The sequence below is a fragment of the Pholcus phalangioides genome, unplaced genomic scaffold (assembly GCF_987345545.1).
Source record: "Pholcus phalangioides strain wild (caught in Gottingen) unplaced genomic scaffold, Ppha-v1.0 ptg000015l_1, whole genome shotgun sequence".
NCBI lineage: Eukaryota > Metazoa > Arthropoda > Arachnida > Araneae > Pholcidae > Pholcus > Pholcus phalangioides.
In genome coordinates this window covers 6,829,548-6,855,101 of record NW_028301608.1, presented here as the reverse complement: position 1 = coordinate 6,855,101, position 25,554 = coordinate 6,829,548, and the positions used below count along the sequence as shown (strand labels likewise).

General features: G+C 34.6%; 1 protein-coding gene across 1 annotated transcript in view; it reads left to right on the top strand.

Annotated features, from left to right (window-relative positions):
* Positions 1-25,554, top strand: part of LOC149075417 (SAM and SH3 domain-containing protein 1-like) — a 315,786-nt gene that overhangs the window by 209,267 nt on the left and 80,965 nt on the right. Inside the window, exons 6-8 of the mRNA XM_089242704.1 lie at positions 8,469-8,548; positions 9,666-9,728; positions 14,112-14,202. Of these exons, the coding sequence (XP_089098830.1) occupies positions 8,469-8,548; positions 9,666-9,728; positions 14,112-14,202 (234 nt within the window). The remainder of the gene's footprint in view (positions 1-8,468; positions 8,549-9,665; positions 9,729-14,111; positions 14,203-25,554) is intronic.

Here is a 25,554-nt window from a genome sequence, read left to right as displayed (position 1 = left end):
CTTCTCGATAATTGGCGTCATGTCAACTGCGGTCCATTCCAGCCGTTTTAGTTCCGAGCGAGCTTTCGACTCCTGTGTGTACGTCGGTAATTATTTCGCTTGACGCTATTTGACGCGATAATTATTCAACACTGCTAGCTTGCTCGCTCGCTGTATGTGGTTGTGCTGTATGCAGATGAATTTGTGATTTTCCTACTTTTCATGCTTCACTAGTCTCTGTGGTTTGCTCGTTTCTGGATCTCATGTATTATTCGCGAGACATGGTCAGCTCTCAAACGCAGGAAGCGACAGCAGCAGTTACAGCATTGGCATGCCTCGTGGCTTCTGGATTCGATGATCGAGCGGTTTTTCCTTTGGCTGTCATTCCTGTGATGGATCTGCGGGTGAAACAGCATTTATTTCGTCCACAAATAAATGCTGAATCTGAATCTGGACATTACAGTGGCGTATGTTTCTGATTTTTTTTTTTCGATGTAGCACTTTGAGCTTAAAAGTTTTATTCCGAAACGATGACGCGTGTTGTCTAGTCTGTACGTGATTCGTTTGGTTTTAAAGAAGCGGGACTGGTTTAGTTTCCACTACTTATTTCGGAATGGCTGACATAAATATTTGCATATACATGAATGTCCTACGCATATAAATGCGTTCATTCAATGAAAGAATGTAAATTATATAATCACATTGTAAATGTACTGAATCATTATAAATGTCTTTAAAAGCATAGTTTCTTTCCGGAAAAGCCGAAAAAGAATGTCTAATTCAGAGTTTTATCCAAGGATGATGTCACTCTTCGCTCTTCGTCACTCTTCGAAGGTTTTTAAGAGCTGGTTAATGCGAAGATGAATTTAGCAAAAAAAAAAAAAAAATTCAACTGCTCTTGCGGAGAATCGAACCCACGTCCTCTCACTTGGCGGATGAGCGGTCCATGAACGGTCCCGTACATTGTACACGAGCTTTAAGGAAATTCGATGCCTTTGTAGTCTAGTGCTCTAGGGCGCTCCCCCGGCAACTGAGAAGAGGTGGCTACGATTCTCCGCAAGGGCAGTTGAATCTTATTTCTTTCCTAAATTCATTTTCGCATCAACCAGCTGTTAAAAACATTCTGACAGAGTCTTCCCTACCAAGTGAAGCAACATAACTCCTTTAAATTATACGAAGATTTTATAAAAGGTAATTTATGTGTGTTATACATTCCGCATGGGCATCAACAATTTTGTGAGGAATTATTAGCATGATCGACTACTGGGACAATCTCTAAAGCAGATTTTTCAAACTTTCATTCCATTGCATTTTCAAAATTTTTACGCAATTTTATGTTGATTCGTTCCTCAATAAAGATTTCAAATTTTGAATTTTTATTTTAAAACTAGTTCAAGTACCCGGCGTTGCCCGGGCGTTACGTAGACGTGAATCTAAGACAGGTCACATGATTTCAAAATTGAAACTATGCAGAAATATTAATATTTATTTTTTGTGAACAAACAAATTCCTTGCTTAGCATGCATGACTCCCACTGATAGCGGCAGCGCGACAACGGCGACGTGAACCTAAGATAGGTGACGTGTACGCAAGATGAATGTACGCAAGATTAACGCGTAAAGAAACATTTCGGCAGATTTGTTCTAATATAACCATCCCGAGTGTGGACCCCACAAGGATAGGGTTACCAGACGTCCACCTTTTTATGTCATTTCAGAGTCCTCCTACGTTTCGGCAAATTCTCCCTTTTGTCCTCCTTTTTTAGGTTTCCGGAATTATTTTTTCCTTTTGTTCTTGGAAAAAAATTTTCCCACTTTGAAACATATATCTTTATTAACATGAGTGTTTTTATGGTTTTTTCTATTTACCAATAGCCTTCAAAATTCCCAAATTTTTTTTTTTTTTTTTTGTGCGGTTTAGTTTTAATCGGGAAAAATTGTTGTGGCCAGTTTTATCGGTCAGAATAGAGGCACCATCAGTTGTGAAAATCAAAGAAAGTCACGTCACTGAGGGTGAGCACGCAGGCATCCTCTTTTCTCAGTTTTCGAATCTGGTAACCCTACGGGGGGGGGAGTAGTCTTTCGAAATCTATGTAGACAGTGACTTTCCTCTTGTTTTGAAGGTTAAGTGTGCAAAAAATTCACCAAGATCACAATAAAACTGTAGATTTCTATGAATTACACAAACACAAACTAACAAACGGACATTCTTTATGCATATATTCTTTATGCAGTTGCAATCACTGCATTATATTTGCTTTACTCTTATATTGGCCAATCAATTTAAAGAAAGAAATGAATCCATTCAACTATGTTGTAATTTACTACCATTAATAGTCTTATAATTATGCAAACGTAAACGGTGAATCGTTCGTACCAATATGACAATATTAGGCAAATTTCTCCAATTTAAAGAAAAATGTAGGAAAGTTTTGAATATCTCAAATATAAAATTTTCAGACTCTTCCCCTCTTTGAATTGGCTATTCAATTAGAACTGTGCCGTGTAATATTTTATGCAAAGACATTCGACGAGTACTTCAAATAAACAAAAATTCGAGTCATTGGAAGTAAAGCTGGAAAAAGTTGTGAAACGACCTCTGTACTAAAAAAAGAAGGATTCAAGCAAATTCTTAGATACCCAACTAAGAAAAATTCCTCTCCAATAGCAAGTAAGCAAACGATCCACACACCAGGGGAGCTATCCAAAACGTTGGATTATTTGCCCCGATAACATACCAAACGAGAAAAAAAAAAGCGTGTGAGAATGATAAATCGTAAAATAGGGTGCCATTCAGAGATATTCCCAGGGCACTCGTTACTTCGTCTAGTGTTCACAAGCAACAAATTTAAACTCATAAAAAAAACATTAAGGGAAAAAACTTAAATGCGATGATGGAAATGGCTTCTCTTGGAAGCCTCCTTCATTCATTCGACATCAGTATAATTTTCGGAAATGAGAGAGGCTAAGCATTTACGGATTCAATGCATGAAGTTTATATCACATAATTATTATGATGACCGTATTTTATTAAGGGAATTACGGAAAATTGGAATAGTTGAAAAGGAAAATCGCCAATTCTAGATAAAATAGTCATCAATTATAGCCAAGCCAATCGCCAGTTCTAGCCAATATATTTGCTGAAATTCTAGCTAAAATAATCACAAATTCGTGCCAAAATAATCACTAATTTCTGCCGAAATAATCACAAATCCTGCCGAAATAATCACAAATCCTACCAAAATAAAAACAAAATTCCTGCCAAAATAATCGCCAACTAATCATGCCTCCTGCTAACCATCGTCAGAAAAACCACTATTCACAGTAAATTAGGCTAAATTCAAATCTACAACAGTTTAATTATAGAGCTAATCTGTAGTGAGTTAAAATGTATTACATGGGAAATATATACATTTTTAATTATAAATTTATGAGTATTTTCTATAATGTTTCTATACCTGCGATCACAAAAAAGATGAGGTGTTTTTTGTGGGATATATTTTGTGAGATATAAATATCACGTTTTTTTGTGGGAAAAAAAGGGGAAATTTTTCAATTAAAAAGTCGGGACGGCCAAAAATACCAAAGTAAAGCCTGTCAGATACGGGTGTAATATGGTGACCATAGCTATTAGTACAGGACAGTGGCATCCGAAAATATAATGATGAAGGGCAATTTTCCTTCTGTCCAAAATTATAAGGGAATTTTTTTATCAGTGAGAAATAACTCTACTAAAAAAAGAATTACTTGAAATTTGAAGGAGCATTTTCCCTCCTACAAAAAATCTGGAGGAGTAAAACTGAATTTTGATGCGTAAATCCAGCATCTCGATACGTATTGGCGAACACTGGTATAAGAGATTTTTTTCCCCAGAATATAGGGCACATTCTTTTTATTTGCAATAACCTAGAAGGAATGAAATTCTCTTTTATTTCACCTGCACAGACCTGTTGTTTCTCCGGACACAGAATTAGATATCTGTGCGGAATGACAAATAACACACCATCTTATTCAATATAGGAGTTTTTTTCTGCTCAACAAAAAGTTCTATGTACACAGAAGCATTCTCGGTCATTCTTAGGCTTCAAAAGTCCATATTTTGACTTATTGACATGCCATCGGATTATTGACCAAATTTTGCTATTTTTAGTTACCATTAGGTCTATAACCAATAAACAGATAAAAATAAAATTTTAAGCGTGATATGCCTTCTCAAAAATATTTAAAATAACTATACAGTGCACAGAAGTGATCACCACTACACCATCTACATGCGTAATTCATGCACCAAAATTTGATTTCACTTCTCCAAATACCATTGAAGATTGAAAATACTCATTAAAATTTTAGGTTTTTCTTTCAGTTATTGTTATTTTTTCTGTTATTCTTTAAAAAGAGGTTTCTTTTTTCACAGAACTACCCCTCAAAATTTTGGAGAAGAGTGAAATTACTTTTCAAAATCATTTCATCGGATAACGCTGCAGTACTATATCATGTAACACGTAAGAAACATCATTGAACTGAAGCTCCTGCTGCCACCTATCATATAAAAACACAACTGTAACGATTCTTTAATTAAAATTGATGACCGGCTTTCAATTGATGTGCTGCGCAAAAAAAATATGGTGTGTATAATGTCACACCATATTTTTAAATTATTTAATGAAAGTAATTTCATTACTCTCCAAAATTTTAAAGGGTAGTTTTGTGAAAAGGGAGACTTTTTTTTTTAGAGAGAGAGAGTAACAGAAAAATAATACTACTATATATATAAAAGGAGAACCTAAAATGTTAAGGCGTATATTTTCAATCTCCAATGATATTTGGAGGAGTAATATCGAATTTCGAGGAGTGATTCACACATCTAAAGATGCGTATTGGTGAATACTGGTACAGTCTGTTCCACAAATTCCTCTTAATAGTTTGAAAATTAATAAATATTGAAGGCGTTTGTATATTTGAATGCGGTTTGAGAAAAAGTTATTCTCGCGAATGAGGGATTTGTTTGTTTTTGGGACAGAAAAAATTTCAGTCCAAGTTTTTTGTCGATAGAGGGCAGTGTACAAAGCAAATTACTTAAAATATGAAAATCAGTCCTATAATACAAATACAACGCCACAACAGGCAAAATGCCCAACGAGGGGGCTGAGAACTAAGTAAGGGTTGTAAGAATCCAGTAAGGGTTGGTTTTCATTGTGATATTGACGCTCACTATTGTCGAAGCCACGAATCACCGGGTGAAGCCTTACGAAAGTTTCGGAAATAGAAGAAATTGAAGAAAAGTTCGGATTCAGAATATTGTGATTTGCTTTCGTGCAGCGATCTCCATCAACAAAAGTTTTTTTTGTACCAAAATGATAATAATTATAATTATATCCCTTCGTGAGAATAACGTTCTCGCAAAACGCATTCAAATACACCAATTAATTCAATTTTTATGAATTGTCAAACCATTTGCAAATTGTGGGGCATTCTGCGTATGGCCACTCATATCCACAAGTTTGAAGAATCCAATAAGTCTTGGAGAATTTTTTCCAAAGGATCAGTAAATCAAAACGAGACCATTGCTTTTCTTGAGAGGATATCATACCACTTCCATTAAAATATAAGATGAGTTTTGGAATTTCAAGAGCGCTTCCTCAGTTGTATATTCACTCGAAGATTGCTTTAAGCCAAGAAAGATCGAATGCAACCGAAATGTGCGTGCGTATTTTCCAGCAAAGTGAAAATCGCTACCGGTATCATAAACGCAAACCGGAATAAATTCTAAAATATCGGAGAAGACGAACTTTGAAGGGGCTTTTCAAATTCGCTCACCACATAAAATCCGAGACCCGCGCGCATCATCGAATCTTCTTTAACCTGGAGGGGGAAACTGCGTCCTCACGAGAATGTCGCGTCCATGTGTTCTGTTTCCCGTTCAATGCGGATTAAAATATAATCCGATGAAATGTGTTCATCGAAAAATCTATTTTGTTGGGAGTCTCGTGTGTATAGGAGTCTTCAAATACATTGCAGAAGTTTCCTCAACCTTTTATAGCCCAATGCCCCCCCCCCCGCCATTGAACCATATTTTCTTCTCGTGCTTCCCCCCCTCGTTTTCTAGGGGGCCCCCACCATCTTCCAGGAGACCCTTTCCACTTATTGACTTTAATTTTGTCAAAACTAAATTTATAATGAAGAACAATTTTATAAATAAGTTCGGTCTCTGGAACTCCTGAGCTATAAACGGATCCAGAGGGGAAGGGGGTGGTCATCCCTTACCAAATCCGAATTATATAGGGAAAATAGGTCTGTGTGAGATATGGGACGATCCAACGAACCTAGTTCAATGGATCAACCCTCCAAACACACTACCCTGGGTCTGTTCCTGCCCTGGGCTTACGTTCAGTGAGCTTTCTTGTTTTGGGTGTTCTACGCAAGGACGTTTCGATACCATGGGTCCCTGGGTAAAGTGATACTATTGGGGGGACATTTGGCTGGAAGTAACAGCCTACACATTTAAATGCACACACAGAGCTTACATATTTACACAGTACATCTTACGTATTTGCATAAATACAGCTTACATATTTACACAGTACATCTTACGTATTTGCATAAATACAGCAGGGTAGTGTCGGGGGGGGGGGGTACTGCGCTTGCGGGAAATCGAACCCACGTCCTCTCACTTGCTGGGTAGGTGCCCTAGACTACAAAGGCAACGAATATCTCAATCTTTCCTTAGCGCTCGTGCGCACTGCTGTAAGGAAAGTGCATAGAGTGTATATGAGCTCCATGGAAAGATTGAAATTCGTTGCCTTTGCAGCCGAAGTGCCTTTGGTAAACATGTTAGAGTGAATCAAGAAGCTAGCCATACTTAGAATAAGACAACTATAAATATTTTTTATGGGCATTGTATAATATTTTATCATATATATACATACAGGGTACAAAAAATCAATACAAACTGGAAAAATAACATAAATGAGAAACGTTTGCAGAGTAAGCATCGCTAATTCACGGCAATTTTTTTAATACAGGAAAAAAATAACTAAAAAAACAGCCAATAGGTAGCGCTGGTACGAGCGAGTTTTGTGGAAATATGCAAATGAAACGGTTATAAGAACTTGCGCTCCTAATCCACAATCATTTCACAGTTGTAAACCATGTATGTGGGCCTGCTGCACTCTACTCAGATATTGCTCGATTGTGACCCGCCTGCAATGTGTTATCCCCTGCGATGGTGGTCATGTGGAACACATACTGCTGTAATAAACGATTTGGAGGCATTCTGTTCGTTATTTGCGTATCTTTTCTTTGACTGGTGTACGTCAGCGCCACCTATCGGCTGTTTTTCTTCCCATCCCAAAAAAATTCCCGTGAGCTAGCGATGCTAACCCTACAAACCGTTTTTTACTTCGGTTATTTTTCCGGTTTTTATGAATTTTCAAAGTTTCTACGGACATTTTGCCCACTCCGTATATTGTTTCTAGTTGGGCATTTTCTCTGTTGTGGCGTTGTATTTGTATTAGTGGTCTGACCTCACCCAGCAATAGAGAACGTGGATTTGATTCCCCGCAAGTACAGTCGAATTGTCTTTCTTTTATAATTTCATCTTCGCCAGCTGTTGAAAACCTTCGCATGGATAGCAGAGATTTAATTCATCCCTTCTCCTATATATATATTTGAACCATGGGAATAAGATAAAAGCGCTACTTTTTTACTTGGCGGTCAGAAAATTGAACGATTTTTTTATTAAATGGTCCCCCATGGTCTACATATCCTTTTTACCAAGTTTTTTTTTAAAAAAAGTCTTTTTGCTCGTGTTGTATGGTAAATCTCAGACCATTTTTGTAGCTGAAAGGTAAATGAAAGTTTCAGCTGTAGATATCAGCTGAAACTTCCATCGGAATCGAAAAAAACAATCATCGGGAGGTGTATTAACATTAAAGGCCTCAAAGGCGAAAGAATTTTTCATTTTCAATCGTTTCTGTTTGCCTGCCCAATAAATACCAAATGTTGAAATTTAATTCGTTACACACATAGTTTTCAGCCATCTGAAAATCGCTGAATAGCAGACGCATTTCGATTGATCCACATTCCGGAGGATTTAGGATTTGAAAAAAAAAAAAAAATATATATATATATATATATATTGTATATATATTTACAGCACTGGATCCGAAAACTCCTCTTTTTTAAATGGTATCGTAGCAGTTAATGGCTACTGCGGAAGAACCTTTCGAATTACGATTAGAGAGTTTACGTTCTGTAAATCCCTTGAGATTTATCTGCTATAAAAAAAACTTTTAATATAAAATATATGTATTTAATACTTTAAAGGACATTCACGTACACCTAATACTACGCATATATATATATTTTTTTTTTCTGGACTTGGTTTTTCATTCGGTTTTTCCCGCCATACACTGAAGCTAAACATCATTCGATTGCTTTTAAGCTTTTTCTATAATTTCAGTAGATTATAAATTGTTTTCATTTTTATAGAATTTTCGATGGAAAATGGCGGCGAAAGTAGTTCGAGGTTTTCGGAGAAAATCAAATCGAAATCGTCTAGAATTTATTCAGTAAGTATTTCATGAGTACAATAAGTACTTTTATGTGTTTTATTTACGTTCATTTTTTATGTATTTCATTAATGCTCATATTGTTCGTGTATTTCATTTAAGCGATTTTATTTTGTTAAAACCTCTCCAAATATTCATAAGGAATCTCTCTGATCAACCATTTTCTAATTATTAATCCATAAAAACTCATAATACGATGAAAGTTCTATCCCTTTTCTACAACATGCTTTCGTAAAAGCAACGAAACATGATCACGCTTCATTATAACTGAATTCTAAGTATTTTTTTTTTGTTTATTTTTATTCTCCAACCACTTTGTTACATCGGTAAATATCGAGTGAATCGAGTAACAACAAGCACTTTGATGTGAGTCGGATTTAATTCCGTGGTAAACAACCCTCGTTACGATGCTGAATATTTAATTGAATTATCATTACCTCATTAGATTGTTTTCATTAACGACCGCTGTTATGTGTATACATTGTTGCACATACGCCTACAATGCGTTCCCTCGGTATAATGTCTCCAAGTCGGGATGAAAAATGGCAAGTCATCATCAATGATATAGAGTCTCGGTGGCTTCTCGCTGGGAAAACTCACGGCACCATTATTACAGGTCCCTTGTAAACCCCCAACTAATCAACGCGTGGTTTTAGTGTTTGGTAGAGAGGCTTATTGAATTTCTGCTATTATATACGTTGTATGCACACACATAAACACGGAACTCGTATCTTTTAAAATAATAAGCTCGTCGTAAGAGGGAGAGAATACGTATACTATAAGTTAAAGCGCATGATGACGAGAAGAGTCGAGTACTTATCGTACATCGTTACATGAATAAATAAATATTAGACCCCTTCCCCCCCCCCCCATGTACTCCATCTAAGAGTTCTTTTAATTATTTCTGAATAATGTACATCGGGAAATAGTTAAGCGCTGAATGGGAAAGTTTCTCCGCCTCTCTAATTATTGAATATTTTATTAACAGCGTCCGTCTTTCCATTACGGGAGATGATTAATTAAAATTTACTATAATGCTTGAGAGTGAATAGGAGACCCGAGATTGTGCCTTGACGAAATTGTTGTTTTAATGCTTGTTTTCACTCGCTGTGTCTAGGTATCCGAGTTGCGAAAAGCCAAGAAGAACCACCACGACGTCGAGAAGAAACATCGGGGTAAGGTGAGTATATAGTCGTCGGAGAGAAAGAATAAATATTTGCATTAGAAATTGCATCTTTCATGAACTTTGTGTACTCGGTGTACTGACTCGAGCAATATCCTCGAGAACGGAGAGTATCCATTGAACGTACCAATTTTCTCTCTTACCCACCCCACCGACAAATCGATTACCTTCCGTTTCGATGGATATATTTTTGCTAGAGGTGACTAAAATCCCAGATTTGTCGGAAATACCCCACGAAACGTAAACCTTTCCCGTTTCATTTTCGCAGAGGAATTCTTTCCATTTGCAAAAATACAGCCGGGACGGAATAAGGCCGTGGGATATTTAAAAATCCCGTGCGTGTTCGATGCCTCCCATCAAACGTGAAAGCCATTCTCTGAAATCCATTGATAAAAATCATATATTTTTCCAAGTATCAAATAGAATATATTTCTCTCGTATGTAATCAAGATTGTTTTGCAATCTAAAATCCTTCGGTAGCATCAAAATCTTGTTTCGTTCATACCTTCATTTTCAGTTACAAATAGCAATGGATTTTTCAATATTAAATTAGCCGTGGATTTTGCAACAATGCCTATTATAATAACAATGTTTTTTCAAATAATCTTGTTTAGGGCTATTAAAAACACAAAAGGAAATAATGTCTTATGATTATATTGTCCATTCAGTACAATAAATTCAACTTTCAGGCTGTTAGGGTATGGTCAAGAATATTTACGCTCTGATGTTTCAGCCACGTCTATAGTACACATCTTCAAAGGCTCAATAACGTGACGGCTGTGCCAAGGTGCTCCTTATATGCATTTCTGAAGTTTAATCGGGTGTACATGACTATATTGGTGTTGCTTTGCAAGATATGACGTCTGCCTGTATTGTCTGATGACTTATCAGAACTAATATGTTCGAGATTTCATCGGGTAAAGAAGAGCTGTACTGACTGATTGCTATTGCCATAGTCAGTGATACGAAGCACCGGTTTTCACCGCATCTTCTCCATCCTTGGAATTCATTAAAATGAATTTTTAGTAATCGGACATGGCTATATGCTCATTTTAAGTTTTAAATGAGCATAGATTTTAATAGCTGTATTAAATATTAATTATTATATAAGCAGCAGCTGTATTATAGCTGCTTTGTATAATGTATTTTGTATACCCTTAGATTTTCGTTGGAGGTGGAATGGGAAGTAGAGTAAGGTACTGACTGATTTGACTAGATGTGTCGGATTCTTATCGCCTTTAGCCCATAAGACTTTACTTGACAACCAATCAGAGCTCGACATAATATCTAGCCAAATTAGTCAATATAGCTGTTCTACCCAATCAAATTTCAGTAAGCTCTGCCGCATTATTCTTGATGCCTAAGAATATATTTACTACAAAGCGGGGTGTAACGTCAGGAATTTCTTCAATTTTTTTGTATGCATGTAGTTCCGTGAAAAGAGGCGAAAAAATATGCTTTTATGGAAGTAAAAAATATCAAAGAAACAGAAAAAAAGGGCAAACGTTGTTTACAAGTACCATTAAATTTAACACATTTGTGATCAAGATCCATAATCGCATCTGTGTAACAATATCTGGAAATTAATCTGATAAAATATGATATTTTATTTTAAAAAATATATACAGCAGTATCTGATTCAGGAATCTTGAACCTATGGGTCGCAGGGGGTTCTGAGATGGGTTCAATAAATCCACTTACATTGGTTATAAATACATCTGTTGCACCACTAGTTCCAGGATAATCTTAACGGCTTCGATGGTCTGGACCGGTACTGATATTTTTGAGGCCTCTCAAACAATGATTTTTTTCAGCACGTTTGGGGAGACGTCGCATCTAAAACGGCACAAAATTATTACAGAACGTGCACAGGAATGCTAAAAATTACTTTATGGAAGTACGAACACATTGAACAAACTTTAATGAAAATTCAGACGAGATGACAGTTTCAAATTAATGAAGGAACACGATAACTCCAGAGTTAATGAAAAATTACTACGGAATCAACTGAAAATTATTACAGGATCAATTACAAATTATTCCAGAATCAATTACAAATTATTCCAGAATCAATTACAAATTATTCCAGAATCAATTACAAATTATTCCAGAATCAATTACAAATGATCCAAGACTTAATGGAAATGACTCCAGAATGAGTGAAAAATAATTCCGAAATTAGTAAAAATAATTAAAAATTGATAAGTGAAATAAATCCAGAATGTATGGGAGAATTTGGAGGCCCCTCTGTTGGCCTAACTGTTAAGATGTCACTTTGACTGTTTTAATTATTTTTTTTATAACCAAATTTTTTTTTCAAAATTATTCGAAATAGACAATGAGTCACAAGGTATATCGTGTTGTGGATTTTGGGTCACGTCTTGAAAAAGTTAAGAACCTCTGGTTTAGATGATATCGACTTTTCCTAAGCGTTTATCCCAATATTATTGAAACACCCTCTAGATCAGCGGTTCGCAAACTTCCAGACACGGCGGACCAAATTGAAACTTCCTACGAAGTCCGTGGGATCACCAACTCGTAATTCATTGTCATCTTAATACTTACAGAATGGGCCAATGGGTGCCTTAAGTTAAAAAGGGACAAAAATAATTAAACACTTTTATTTATTCTGAAATTATTTCTTTTATTAATTTTTAATTTCGATATGTTGTTAAATAATTTTTTTCTCTAATTCTGAAAAAAAAATTTCGATTAATTACTGATAAAATTATATAATTCTGAGAATTATTTTAACCTGAAATCACTTTAAATTATTCTTTAATTATATATTTCGGTAATTATGAAATATTTTCTTTCTCAATATCTCAATATATCAATAAATAATTCCTTTCAAAAATTATGCAATTACTTTTCTACTGATTGTGAAAGAATTTCTATCAGAAATTATGAAATTATTTCTGGTTAGTTTCTTTTTTCACTAGTTCTGAAATTATTTGCTTCAAAAATTCTAAAACTGTTTCTTTCAAAAATTTTTAAATTATTTCTTTCAAAAATTTTTAAATTATTTCTTTCAAAAATTTTTAAATTATTTCTTTCAAAAATTTTTAAATTATTTCTTTCAAAAATTTTTAAATTATTTCTTTCAAAAATTTTTAAATTATTTTTTTCATCAATTTTTAAATTATTTCTTTCATCAATTCCGAAATTATTTCTATCATTAATTCTAGAACTAATCGTTTTTCGGTGTTTTCATCAATTTCCTGAAAATTATCTTCGGGCCACGACAAAAAGTTCCGAGAGCCAAATGTGGCCTACAGGCCCGCGGGTCATGAGTTGAAGACCCCTGCTCTAAATCTTTCCAGACGTTCGTTACAAGAACAATTTTTTCTCACGAACCACATTGGGTATCAATGATGACTATAAAGAAAAATATTACTTAAATACAAATACAAATACAACGCCACAACAGGCAAAATGCCCAACGAGGTGGCTGATAAAAAGATGCCCATAAAAATATGGATGTCATATATTTAAAAAAAAACAGCAACCCAATTAAAAATGCAATTAACACAAATTACAAACAATATATACACACGATAAAATATTATACAATGCCCATAAAGAACACTTATGGTTGTCTTATTGTAAGAATGGACAGCTTCTCGATTTTACCCCAGTTAATACTAATTTAATTATCACTTAAATTAGTATTTAAGTGATATGTCAGATCCCCCCGTCCCACAATTTCTAAGAAGAAAGTGAAATGTTCAGATACATAGAAATTGGTGCAAGATTATGTGAGGAAAACGTCATTTTTGAACGTTAAAAAGCCGCCGTTCTTCATTTTCTTTCCTCATTTTCTCCTTTAAATTTCAAATGTGGTCATTTCACGAAAAAGAGCTATATTCCTCAGATTCTTTTCTTATTTTTCTCCTTAGAGGGAAGAAACCTCGTATTTTGTAAAAAAAAAGCGAAAAGAATAGTGGAGAAAGGCAGCAGGAGCCATTTACGCAAAGGAAATTGCCCTAATATTTCTCAGGGTCCATCCTCGGAAAAGACGTGCCTTGAGGTGAAATGCATCATCTTGGTGTGAGCTTCGGATATATATGTGTGTGTCCCGGATTCTTTTTCCCTTTCTCCAGATACCTACCGTGGATGAACGATAATGTTCCTTTTATATGCGATACAATAACTCGCGAGAAATAAAGCCGCTTAATATTCATGTTCTGTAGAATGAGATCTCGGGCCATTTTCGAGAAATAATTATCATTACGAGGGTTATTCCGCGAGAACATTATTTTGAAAAGAGGGAATGAAGCAATCGAACAGGTGACCTGACGGGTATTAGATTACATGATCGTTACATCTGAAGTATTCGTGCATGTACGAGTTTTCATTCATTTTTGTAATTTTCTCTAGATAATCAAAGAGATTGGACGAGCGATGTCATGGTCATCGAAGGACAGTAAGGAGAAGGATGGCAAGAATTATACTGCTCTTAACTATTCAGGTAAAATAATTATAAGAATTATTGTTATGACTTTTTCGTGTTGGAATCATTATCAGGTGAATCAGCGTGTCTCAACCTTTCTGAACCCAAGGACCAGTAAAATGTTTGAAACTATTCGATAGACCACTTGCGTCTAGTATTACCGGGCATTCTTTTACTTTTTGTCCCGAATTTTTGTATACATTTGCCCGTTTTTTTTTTTCAAAATGCTTCTTTGAATTTGTAATTTTTAATAAAGCCGTGAATAAATAGCGTTGTTACAACTTATTATAATTATGGCTATATAAATACAAATATTCATCTCACATATTTGTCGGGTCTGACGTTTTTCCCTCAATTTTTGTGATTTTAAATAAAATTGGGAATTTCGTATACTTACGGCAACGCTTTTGATGACGATTGGTGACGTCCAGTACAGCATTTTACCCGTATTTAAGATCCCATTTCTCCTTATTATTTTTTTTAATGAAATATGGTCATCCAGCCATTTGAATGATTTTTATCAAATGTATTTTTCTTTACTGCGATTTTTAGCAGTCCTATATTTCTCCACCTTTCATCCATTTTAGCAATAATTGACAAGTTTGTCGTAAATTTTCACTTTTTTAGTGACAATTAATGATATCCCGTATACAATTGAATAATTTTCATTGAGTTAGAATTGAAGTATGAAGTCTGCCTGTGGACCACCTCTGGTCCGCGAACCATAGGTTAAGGTAAACGCTGAAGTAAATAATACATTTATATCATGTGTCATGCAGACATTAGATAAATGTCGTTAGCGGACACGTTTATCTTATTGTCACATCACTTCTCACGAAAAGTTTAACCTCTCAATGCTTTTCCCCCGTTCTTTCTTTCAATGAAATGTATTTTTCCACCATGCAAGAATTCACCAAAAGTGGAAACTTGGGTTCTTTAGGAAACGGGAGAAAGAGATTATTCTAGTTAGATTGTTTTATTTTCTAATATACTTGGGGTACAACAAGATTATTTGCACAAATAAATTTTAGCAATTCAACGTAAACGTATATCAATATGATTCAACGTATTCAATAATGACGACGATAGTATGCGGGGAATGGAGACGTCAATGAGTGAATATTCATTGGAGTAGATAGTGATTTTTGGCCAAGGAACAAGTGTTTAATCATTATTTGTTTTTCGTTTCAAAAAACAAGCCTCGATTTTTTCTTAACGAAAGATTCATTAGGAGCTGCTTATATAACTTCGTTGGTAAAACTGTTGAGTCGAAGCCATGGGTGCTCGAGTAACCAAGTATTTTTTTTTCCATGCTTCTGAGCACACCAGAATTTATTCATAAATCCGAATCTTAGTATTAAGCTCACGTCGAACATCAGCGCCCGCTGGTCTAGAAACACTTCCGACGTCCTGAATTTAATTCCTTCCACTCAAACTGAGTTTTTAGATTCTAGCACCATGCATAAATCAGTGACGTGGAATGAAACATATATTAACCCCTTGAACTGCAATTTATTATCAGGCAGCACTGCTCAGACATACAATTTCATGGCGAGAGGAACTCGTCATTTCAGTTCAAGGGGTTAAATAAAAATACAAAATGAGAAATCAATCCTCAAGCCTAATATCTTGTCGGGAAGAAACCACTATTGGCTGCTATTTAGTAACATTTTTTTACAGAAAGTGTCTCGAAATGATGAAAACAGTAATAAATATTGGACTACCGATGTCATTTTCCATGAAAAGGGCAATTAGCAAGATTCATGTAATACTCGAAATACGATCGCAAAAGATTTTACGAATGATTTTTTCTTTCACAGTAGATTTAGCTAGTACTGACGCAGATTTGTGTGTGGTATCGAAATTCAAAGATTGTATTTTATGCTCGTAAGTTACAAGCGCCCAAATCTGTTGATTTACGTTCGTGTGTATTTAAAAAAAAATTTCAATGTGACGTATCGTGTATAAAACACTGTAATTAAGCAAATGCATGTGATTGACCTCAGATTTTTTTGATTCATCACCTTGATAACTTGATAATGTGTGAAAATATATCATATTAAAACTTCGTAATGATACACATAATGAATAGATTTATATAAATCATGTTTCAAACTCAAGTGAAACGTCAAAAATAGCGTTTTTGTGTGAAACACGTTTAAAGTTTTTATTCACGGATTACTTGTATGTTGTCAAAACTCAACACTTGATTGGACGTAACTTTGGTTTTAAGTGTCATATAAACAACACAAGGCCTGTTTTGGAATCGCAAAAAAATTTGGTGCTCTCATAAAAAAATGAAAATGAATAATAATCGATATTTTCTTCCAAAATGACGTTCTAAACGTAGTCCGATACCTTAAACGCTCTTATAGGAAACTGCTCTTACGACATAACTGAAATCTACCTGATGATTCAGAACGATGTCTTTTTCATCAAAGTAAAGTGAAATATCAGCGCACAATCCATCCCTCTTAACTGATTGGGAAAAAAAAATCTATTGTTTCTTTCTAGGAGTAGAGAATCGAAATCTCGTCGTAGAATAGAATTGTCTTTTCTCTCGTTCATCGTACATTAGTTTGTTCCGATCCTTAATCCTGACTTTCAAGAGACGACTTTTTGGAAGCTGAAAGTTTCGGATCTTCAAATTCTACTCGAAAAACTTCTCTAGGACACTTCTCGCGAAAGCTTGCACCGCTCTCTCTCTCTCTCGACTCCTTTAGCTATAAAATTTCAGGCACGAAATTTTTCGTCGACCATTTTACTCCTCTAGTACAGAATTCTATTCCTGATAGTCGGATGGTTCTAAGTCTATCGATCGAGTTCACACCCTATCCCGATTCATGCACTGAGCCACTCCTAGATGCGACAAGTGCAGTCGCACCGAGCCCCGCACTCACTGTAATAGAAACGAAAAAAATGCATTCAAATATAATTTTATGGTAGTTATTAAAACAAGGTGTCTGACCTATCTCTTAAACTATGAAAGTATAACAATTATTATTGGAGAAACTTATCTCTTTCAGACCCGAGCATTCAATTTTTTTGGAATTTTCAAATTTTCAAGATGTTTTATTGAATTATTGATACTCAAAAAATGCATTAAGAACATAAATGTCATCAAATCTTAATTTTTCAATTTTTTTTCTGTGAAAAAATAGTTCTCTTACTTTAAATTTTTTCAGCCAAGATGATGGCAGGTATATTCATATCCAGATACAATTTTTCCAAGTATTTTAATGCTTTATTTTGTATAATAAATCACACTTTTTCCGGAAGCACTTTCTCCTGAATACCATTTTAAAAATCCCCTGATAGTTAAAATTCAAGTGTTTCCCTCTGATGAAAGCACCCCTCACACAAAAGTTCATACTCACCATATTTCTAATTGAAAACTTACACAATCCTTCAAGTACAGAGCTCAACTGCCTGAGGTCAAAAGAAAAAATTCTACAATGAAGAAGAGCAACTCACACATTTGCGACACCAGGATCTGAAAGGGTTACCCGTCTCGCAATGAGGGACTCTTACGTGAAGCCATAACTTAGGGTAAAGGCAGGTGTATTTGATGCCCGGGGTGACAAAATAATCCTTTGCTTATCCAAGGTCATAGGTGACAATTATAGATACTTGCCCTGGGTGATTAAATGCCAGGGCAAACTTCTTTTTCTGTTTCTAGTTATGCGCCGAAGGGACCCAAAGCTCCAAAAACCACCGAGAACTCCCAATTATTTATGAAAGGCTTCCATCAATTCTGGAAATATTTCTTTCATCAATTCTGGATTTTCATAGGGGCTGGAATTATATGTTTCAATTATTTTACTTATATTTAATTAATAAATTCATAATTTTCATGTTTTCAAATATTATTCATTTAAGGGTTTTAACTTTTTTTAAGTTTTGGAATTATTTTTTCATCAATTTTAAAATTTCCATCAATTTTTATGTTCATACACTTATCGTATGTTTATTTTTATGGATATTTTTCTGTATTTCTATATATTCTGTGATAATGTATGAAATTTTGGATCCGATTCCCCTCCCCCACGAAATGTACAAAATTTGGACCAAAAGTGGGCCCTCGAAATTGTTAAACTGCCTCGGGTCCAGCATCTGGCAACGGCAGCACTTTTAGTACAAAACCTTATCTGGAACTTCGATGATGAATGTCAGCGATTCAAAGTTTATAAAATTTAAGAACTAAACAAGGCTGGGCTTATTAAGAATCATTTCATTATAGTAATGAGTTATCTCTTTGTTACTTCAGAGATAACAACACGAATTTATTATCCGAAACTTTTGGAACATCTCTCCAACGAATGGCTTGTTACGTTCGAAGCAGTATATTTCGGATACTACCAATTACGTTGAAGAATAGCCAGTATTCTCATCTAGGAACTCTTCTCAGTGATAAATTAACTCGAAACACATTTTAGAAATCCCAATGAAGATAATATTCACTATTAAAGTGAAACATCGCTACAGCGATACTCGATATAACAATAAATCCGTCTACAGCGATATATTTTCGAATCTTTGTCTAATGTTAAACTCCTCGATACAACGACGTCATTTACTACGATAAACCCCTCTTTAACGATATTTTTTTTGAGGAAAAATTCAAAATTTCTCAATATCCTCAATATATTTTTATCCTCGTCATATATTTTGGTTCTTCCGAGGACGTCGAGTAATATCCGTACAATGATGCCTCAGGTCATGAATTTTTCAGCTAATGAAGAATTTTTTTTCGTGAATTTTCTGCCTCGGCTAACGAATACAAATTCGGTTAACGTACATTTTCATTCATATTAACACAGCCGTGTTGGGCTGTGTTTACTCGGTTTTTGCGCCAATCCTCATCTGAATATCTGTCACTCGAACCCAGTTAACTCATGTCTACCTCTGAAATATTTTTCCAGATCTATCTCTGCTTCTCTTTCTGAAATCGTTTGAATCATTTCTTGCAAAATGAAAGATTCAGCTAATGGAAAAATCATTTAAAAAACATAACGGAGCCTATGTTTTGACAACACGCGTTCTTTCAGTGCAAGACTCTTATCACCATCTGAACAGTGTGGACATTTCGGGAGATTATCTTTTCCACCTGCATATATCAGGCACAGAAATGAGTTGACTAAATGACAAATGATAGGGACACCTACGAACTCGATTGGGTTACGTCAACACCAGCTTCAGTAGGCTAAAGCTGGTGTTGGTTATTTTGAAAAAGATCTTCAGTATCTTACCTGCCAGTAAATTTTCATTTATCCAATTTTGAAGCTGTTCAATTTACCTTTCGTTCAGTTATTATTATTTTTTTTTTATTTCTTACAGCGCTCCTTCGTGTTTTAAAAAAAAACTTATCTATAAACTTTAGGCAAGACCTGGAACGAATTAAATGTTTTACTTCAGAAACCCGTGGGAAATCGTGTTTCGACTTACGAAGGTTTTGAGTAAAGAACGTGATTCTGGAACGAATTGTCCTCGTTATCCGAGATATCACTGTATTTGATTCCACCTTGATTACCACCGAAAGTGTTGATGTTTTCTGTATCACTATTTTTTGTATGATACACCAAAGTGTAATACAATAAACCTCTTTACCGGGGCAATACATCTAATTGAATTTTCTTCAACTACTAATCAATTAAAATTTGTTGCGGCGAATAAATATTCAGAAATGAATTTTTTGGTGGTACTAACAACGCCAACTTAGAAAAGACATCAATAGCAGCGAAAATGTGATGGTACGTGGTGATGATGTTGCCTCTCGTGTTACAACGATAATCCTTCTACAACGATATTTTTTCTTGGTCAGTAGGATATCGTTATATCAGGGTTTCACTGTATTAGGTTTAATCGAATAGAAATTAGGATGCAGAAAAAATATCACGAAAGATATATATTTTTTAAATTAGATATTTTTTATATAAGAAAAAAAATGAGAATGCCCACGAATGCAGAATTTTGTGCCTTGTAGGGAATGTTACGTGCACAGATACGTGTTTACAGAGAGGGGCTTAGTGGGGGAATGTAGCCCAGGGCTGCAAGTTCGAAGGAGTGGCAAATTTTAAGAATGAATGGTGAATAAAATTAGTGAAATTTGAGAAGAGTGGCAAAATTTGTTTCGTCCACAGGCGGTAAAATTATAAATCAGCCTCTGTTGAGAGAGATACACTAGGCCAGTCAATGAGAAAAAAACCAAGCGAGATTGGAAGCATATAAGTGACCAGAAAATTTAACTAGAGAGCAAGAAGTCAGATCAGTGACGAAAAGAATGACCTAAAGAACAAGAAAACAAGATCGTGAGTGACACAGGAAGTTTGCGAGCATATATTAGTAGCCAAAAGAGTGAGCCAGAAACTTTGTGAACATATGAGTGACCAAAAAGTGACCTCGAGAGTTTGCAAGCATGTGAGTGTTCAGAAGAATGATTCAAAGAGTGAGAGGCCAGGTCAATGAATGGCCAAATGACCAAGTGCCTAGACAGTTTGCAAGTATGCGAGTGAATTAAAGAGTGATCATAAAGCAAGAAGCCAGGTCTGTGAGCATAATTATATTTCAATAACTGAATGCATAATTATTGCATATCTTCCCTCTTATGCTAAAGAGATGAATGCGTAAATTTCAAATTTTTGGGTTTATCAGCCGGTTGGATAACTTATTTTGCTATCTAAGTTTTTCTAGAAACGCCAACATGTATCCTCTCTTGAAAAACATTTTAGGAAAATGACATCTATAGAGTAACATGGGCAGAGAAAATATTCAAACGTCATTCCACAAGCTTTTGAAATTTGCACACTATGTTTCATGAAACACTCTCTTAACCAATTTTTTTTAAACACTGAAATTGGAAGTCTTTATATTATTATTTTTAAATATCTGGCGGCCCGAATGGAACCTATGTGCGGGACGTAGTTTGCCCATCACTTCTTAGGATATCAAAATCATTTTCAAAAATCATTTCACATATTTGCTATGCCTAGCATGAGTTCTTCCAAATAAACTCTCAAAAACGGTGCAAAAGTATCCCCGTGTGTTTAGTCTAGCTCACGGTATTTAACTTGTTAGATCAAGCTAGAACAGTTTCGAAGTAGTATCAATTTAACCATATAACCACGACATTTATACTTATATTATTTTATTCGATTAATTTTCGATTTTTTCGGACTTCTAAAAGCTTAAAAATTCAAAAGACATCTAAAGAAAACCGGCAATCTCTTATACAAAATGCAACAAAGATTGTTTTTTTCATAAATTGTTTAAAAAACAACATAATATCAAGATTCTTTTACCAGAAAACATATTCCTTACAAAAAAATTAAAGTAATTATAAGAAAAAAAATGATACAAAATTTTACTCTTGAATTACAATATTTACATTAAAAAAATATTTTTTCGAAAACATTTTACATTTTTTTTCAAACATTTCTGCATTTTTAAAATTTCTATATAAGAGAAAAATAGCTTAAAAAAAAAAGTCATATCCACTTGTTTTAAAGTGAAAAAAAAACTTACTCATGTTGCGGCAATTTCTAGTAATGAAGTTCCTGAAAAAAAATTTTTTTTGCTCGAAATTATTATATATACGATGGAATTTTTTTTTTTGGAAAAGAGGGGAAAATAGTAATTTAAAAGATGACTTATGATTTCAACTTCATCTTCAAAAAAAAAAATCTTGAAAAGATACAAAAATTAATATATGAAGAAATTTCTAACTTGAAAACAATGAGAGAAATAAAAACAAACACATTCAAAAATTTCCGAAAAAAAATTGTTGTTCTCGGGAAAATAATTTTTCAATTTTATTCTTTTTGAAAAAATAAAATAAAATGAAAGACTTTTCTTTCCCGGAAACTGTTTTGTTTCACATCATAAATCCGAAATTTGAACTTTGGTTTATCTCCGGCCATTGTGAAAACTTTTATGGCTAGGCAATAAAGTACAAGTCAGCAAAGGCAATAAAAGACCACATTTGGCAGCAGATATGCAAAATAAAATGTGAAAGGCATTGTATGTACACATATATTGTAAAGACGATCTTTTTCTTTACCGATGGCATTCAAATATCGTGAAATGTGAGAAAAACGCTCTTTTTCCCGAAAAATAAATAAATAGAACTACACGGAAACATTCGAACTTTTAGCAGAAAAGCTGTGTCAACGTTATATGTTATACACATAAATATCATTTAAATCATACATCCTTACATGCAAAATTTCTCAAAAAGCCATGTTTGTATATTCGTAGATATACTGTAGCATCTGTGTATGACTTTGGTTTTTTTTTAGTTTAGTATAACTGTTTTTGAAATACAATTTTTTGTGGGAGACATATTTTCAATTAAGGGTAAGTACCTGTTTTAGCGGTTTCCCACCTTTTAATTAACAACATGAAAAGCTATGCTCTAGAGCCACGTTTCTTAACCTTTTTTGCCCGTGGCCCCCTTTGATGCATATTTTTTTTTCTCGTGGCTCCCCTGTCTTACCCAGAGTCTTCGACTATCATCTAGAAGCAAGATCCTATATACGTATTGAATTGATTTTTTCAGTGAATTTATATTGAACGAAAATTTTGCAAATAAGATTGGCCTCCAGACCACTGACCTAGAATTTATTGAGCTCCCCGCTAATCCGAGTTCTATTCAGGACCGTCTTAATATCATGGGCCTTTTAGGCAAAGTGATGCTATGGTAGTCCCATACTTAGTCGGAAATAAACAGCCTACATATTTCCTATTTATTTTCAAAATTTGTTATACTATAGAAAATATCGTGAGGGGGTCGGGTCACTTATGAACATGAGCCCCCCCGGACATGACCTCTCACAAGAGTGGGACTGAGAGAGCAGCAGCCCGGGGCCTGATATGGTTTTCATGATTTTTTGTTTTTTCACTCTATACTTTGTATGGGGGGGGGGGGGGAGTTCTGTGAAAAATCTAGCCGGGGGCCTGCGAAAACCCCATCCTAAGGAATCCGGAGAAAAGCTGGAAAAGGACAGCATAATTGAGGGAAAAGAGTGTTGTGTCTAATAGTTTTTGTTGTTCTTTCGTAACTTTTCACCGATTTTTGAATTCGAGAATATCTTAGTGAATATTGCACTTAGAAACATGACATTTTTTATCTGTTTGAGATACAGTGTTACCTTTCTAATTGGAAGTTATAGGACAGGAGGAACATATAAAAATTCAGATTTTTTTTATTGTAACACGCTGTGTTTTCTCTCTCAAAACTGATACAGAGAAATTTTTAAACACATTTTGAGCAATTCTTAAATTGAAGCCATATCTCCACGACAAACGGTTGATGAGATAAAGGGCGCATTAGTACTTGCAGTACACCCTGTATAAGACTTTGTATTCGCATAGGATAGCATATACAATCAAATATACCTGTACCAAATTTGAAATAAATGAATGGCCAAATAATATAGTTAATGATATTTCCAGTGGAGCAGTGGTTCTTAACCTCTTTTCCGACCCGCTCCCCCAGTGCAATACGATTTACCTTGCCGCACTCCCTTGGATAATCAGTTTTCTCTTCGTTATTGTCATTTTGTAATCAATTACTGCAATGAAAGCACAGTATCATAAAATAAAAAAAAATCCAAATATTTATATGATCGCCCTGTCCTAAAAATTCCAATTACAAAGTTGTTGCCCTGTCTCTTATGAGGCCAACAAAAATATTTTCACGTTTCTAAATTATATATTTGAATGCACTGATATATTTGAATTCAAAATCGGAGAAAAGTTGGGAAAGAATCGCATAAACCAGTGATTCCCAACGTGGACGTTAACCCACGAATTTTCCAGGGGAGCGGTAGAAGCTACTGTTGTAACATAAGATCCTATGGGTTAGATTGCGTTGGGGGCTATGGGAGAAAAAAGTTCTGAGGAAGAGGGCGATGTGAGACAGAAAAGGTTGGAAAACTATGACATAAACCAACAGATAATGATCCTTTCCCACATTTACGATATTCTTTCTCAACTTTTCTACAATTTTTGAATTCAGATGTCTCAGAAACACTTGGAAACGTGATTTTTTTTTTTTTTTTTTTGGCTTCAGGGCAACAACTTTCTAATTGGGTTTTATAAAACAGATGTCCGTATAAAAATATAATTTTTATTTTTATTTTTGTGATATATTGTATTTTTACTCTTAAAACTGGTACAGAGTTATTTTTGAACATAATTTGAGAATTTTTTAAACTGGGACCATTCCTCTACGATGAACGATTGATAAAAAAAAGATCAAGTTAGGACTTACAGGACACCCTGTATATACGCTTGTTAAGCCTTTGATTAAGTTTTCTGATTTTTTCTTGAGTCATGCTAAAATCTAAGCGCGACATGCTAATAACACGAGCTAATACACAATTAATGCGATTCAATCGCGGCATATTTTGGGTATTAATGGTGTTTTCTCTCAATCAAAATGGAAAACGAGTACAAACACTAATTGGAGAAGAAACTTTTGCAAAGCAAATTTCATGCGATACATTTCTACAAGCGAATGTTAAAAGATAAGGTTTGAAAATATCTGTATCGTTTCATGCTTTTTAGCAATTGAAAAATTCAATTTTTATCATCATTTCAATTTTCCCGAATAATCAGTCAACGGACTGTAATTTTTTTTTTCTATCTCGCACCTGGATGCGGACACTCCCGGTTAAGAATCACTGCATTAGGGCATAGTTTTTCACCATGTTAAAAAATAGGAGACCCCCCTTAATTAGTTAACTGAAGATTAACAAATTAACTAAATTAACTAATCTAGATAAATAAATATACAGGGTTCATAGCAAAGCAAATAGGGGGAGGGTACGCCATTTTACCAGTGAACAGTTTATTCTAGACTCCAGTTGGAAAATGTTTCAAAGTAATGTGTAGAGTACTCAGATATGTCAATATGTTGAAAAGGGTTTTGTAAGTAATAAATAAAAAACTAACTTTTTATACAGTCCCCGTGTCCCAGAACCCAATTAGAAATTTCCCCTCACTTTTCCTGATGAAAACAAAAAAATTAAATGTTTCTAAGTGCAAAATTCACTGAGATATTCGAATTCCAAAAACGGAGGAAATTTGAGGAAAAACAGAGTGCCAAATGCGGGCAAAAAACGGTTTTTCCGCATTTAGAGTTTTTTTTGCCAACTTCCCTCCGTTTTTCGAATATCTCAATGAATACTGCACTTAGAAACATGGAATTTGTTTTTGTTGTCACCAGAAAGAGACAGGGCAACAACCTTTTAATTGGGTTTTGGGGCCACGGGTTATTTTGGTAATTGTGTATAAAAATATTATAATAAATAATTATAATAATAAACATCGAATATTACAATAAATATTACTTCTTTTTATTTATTAACT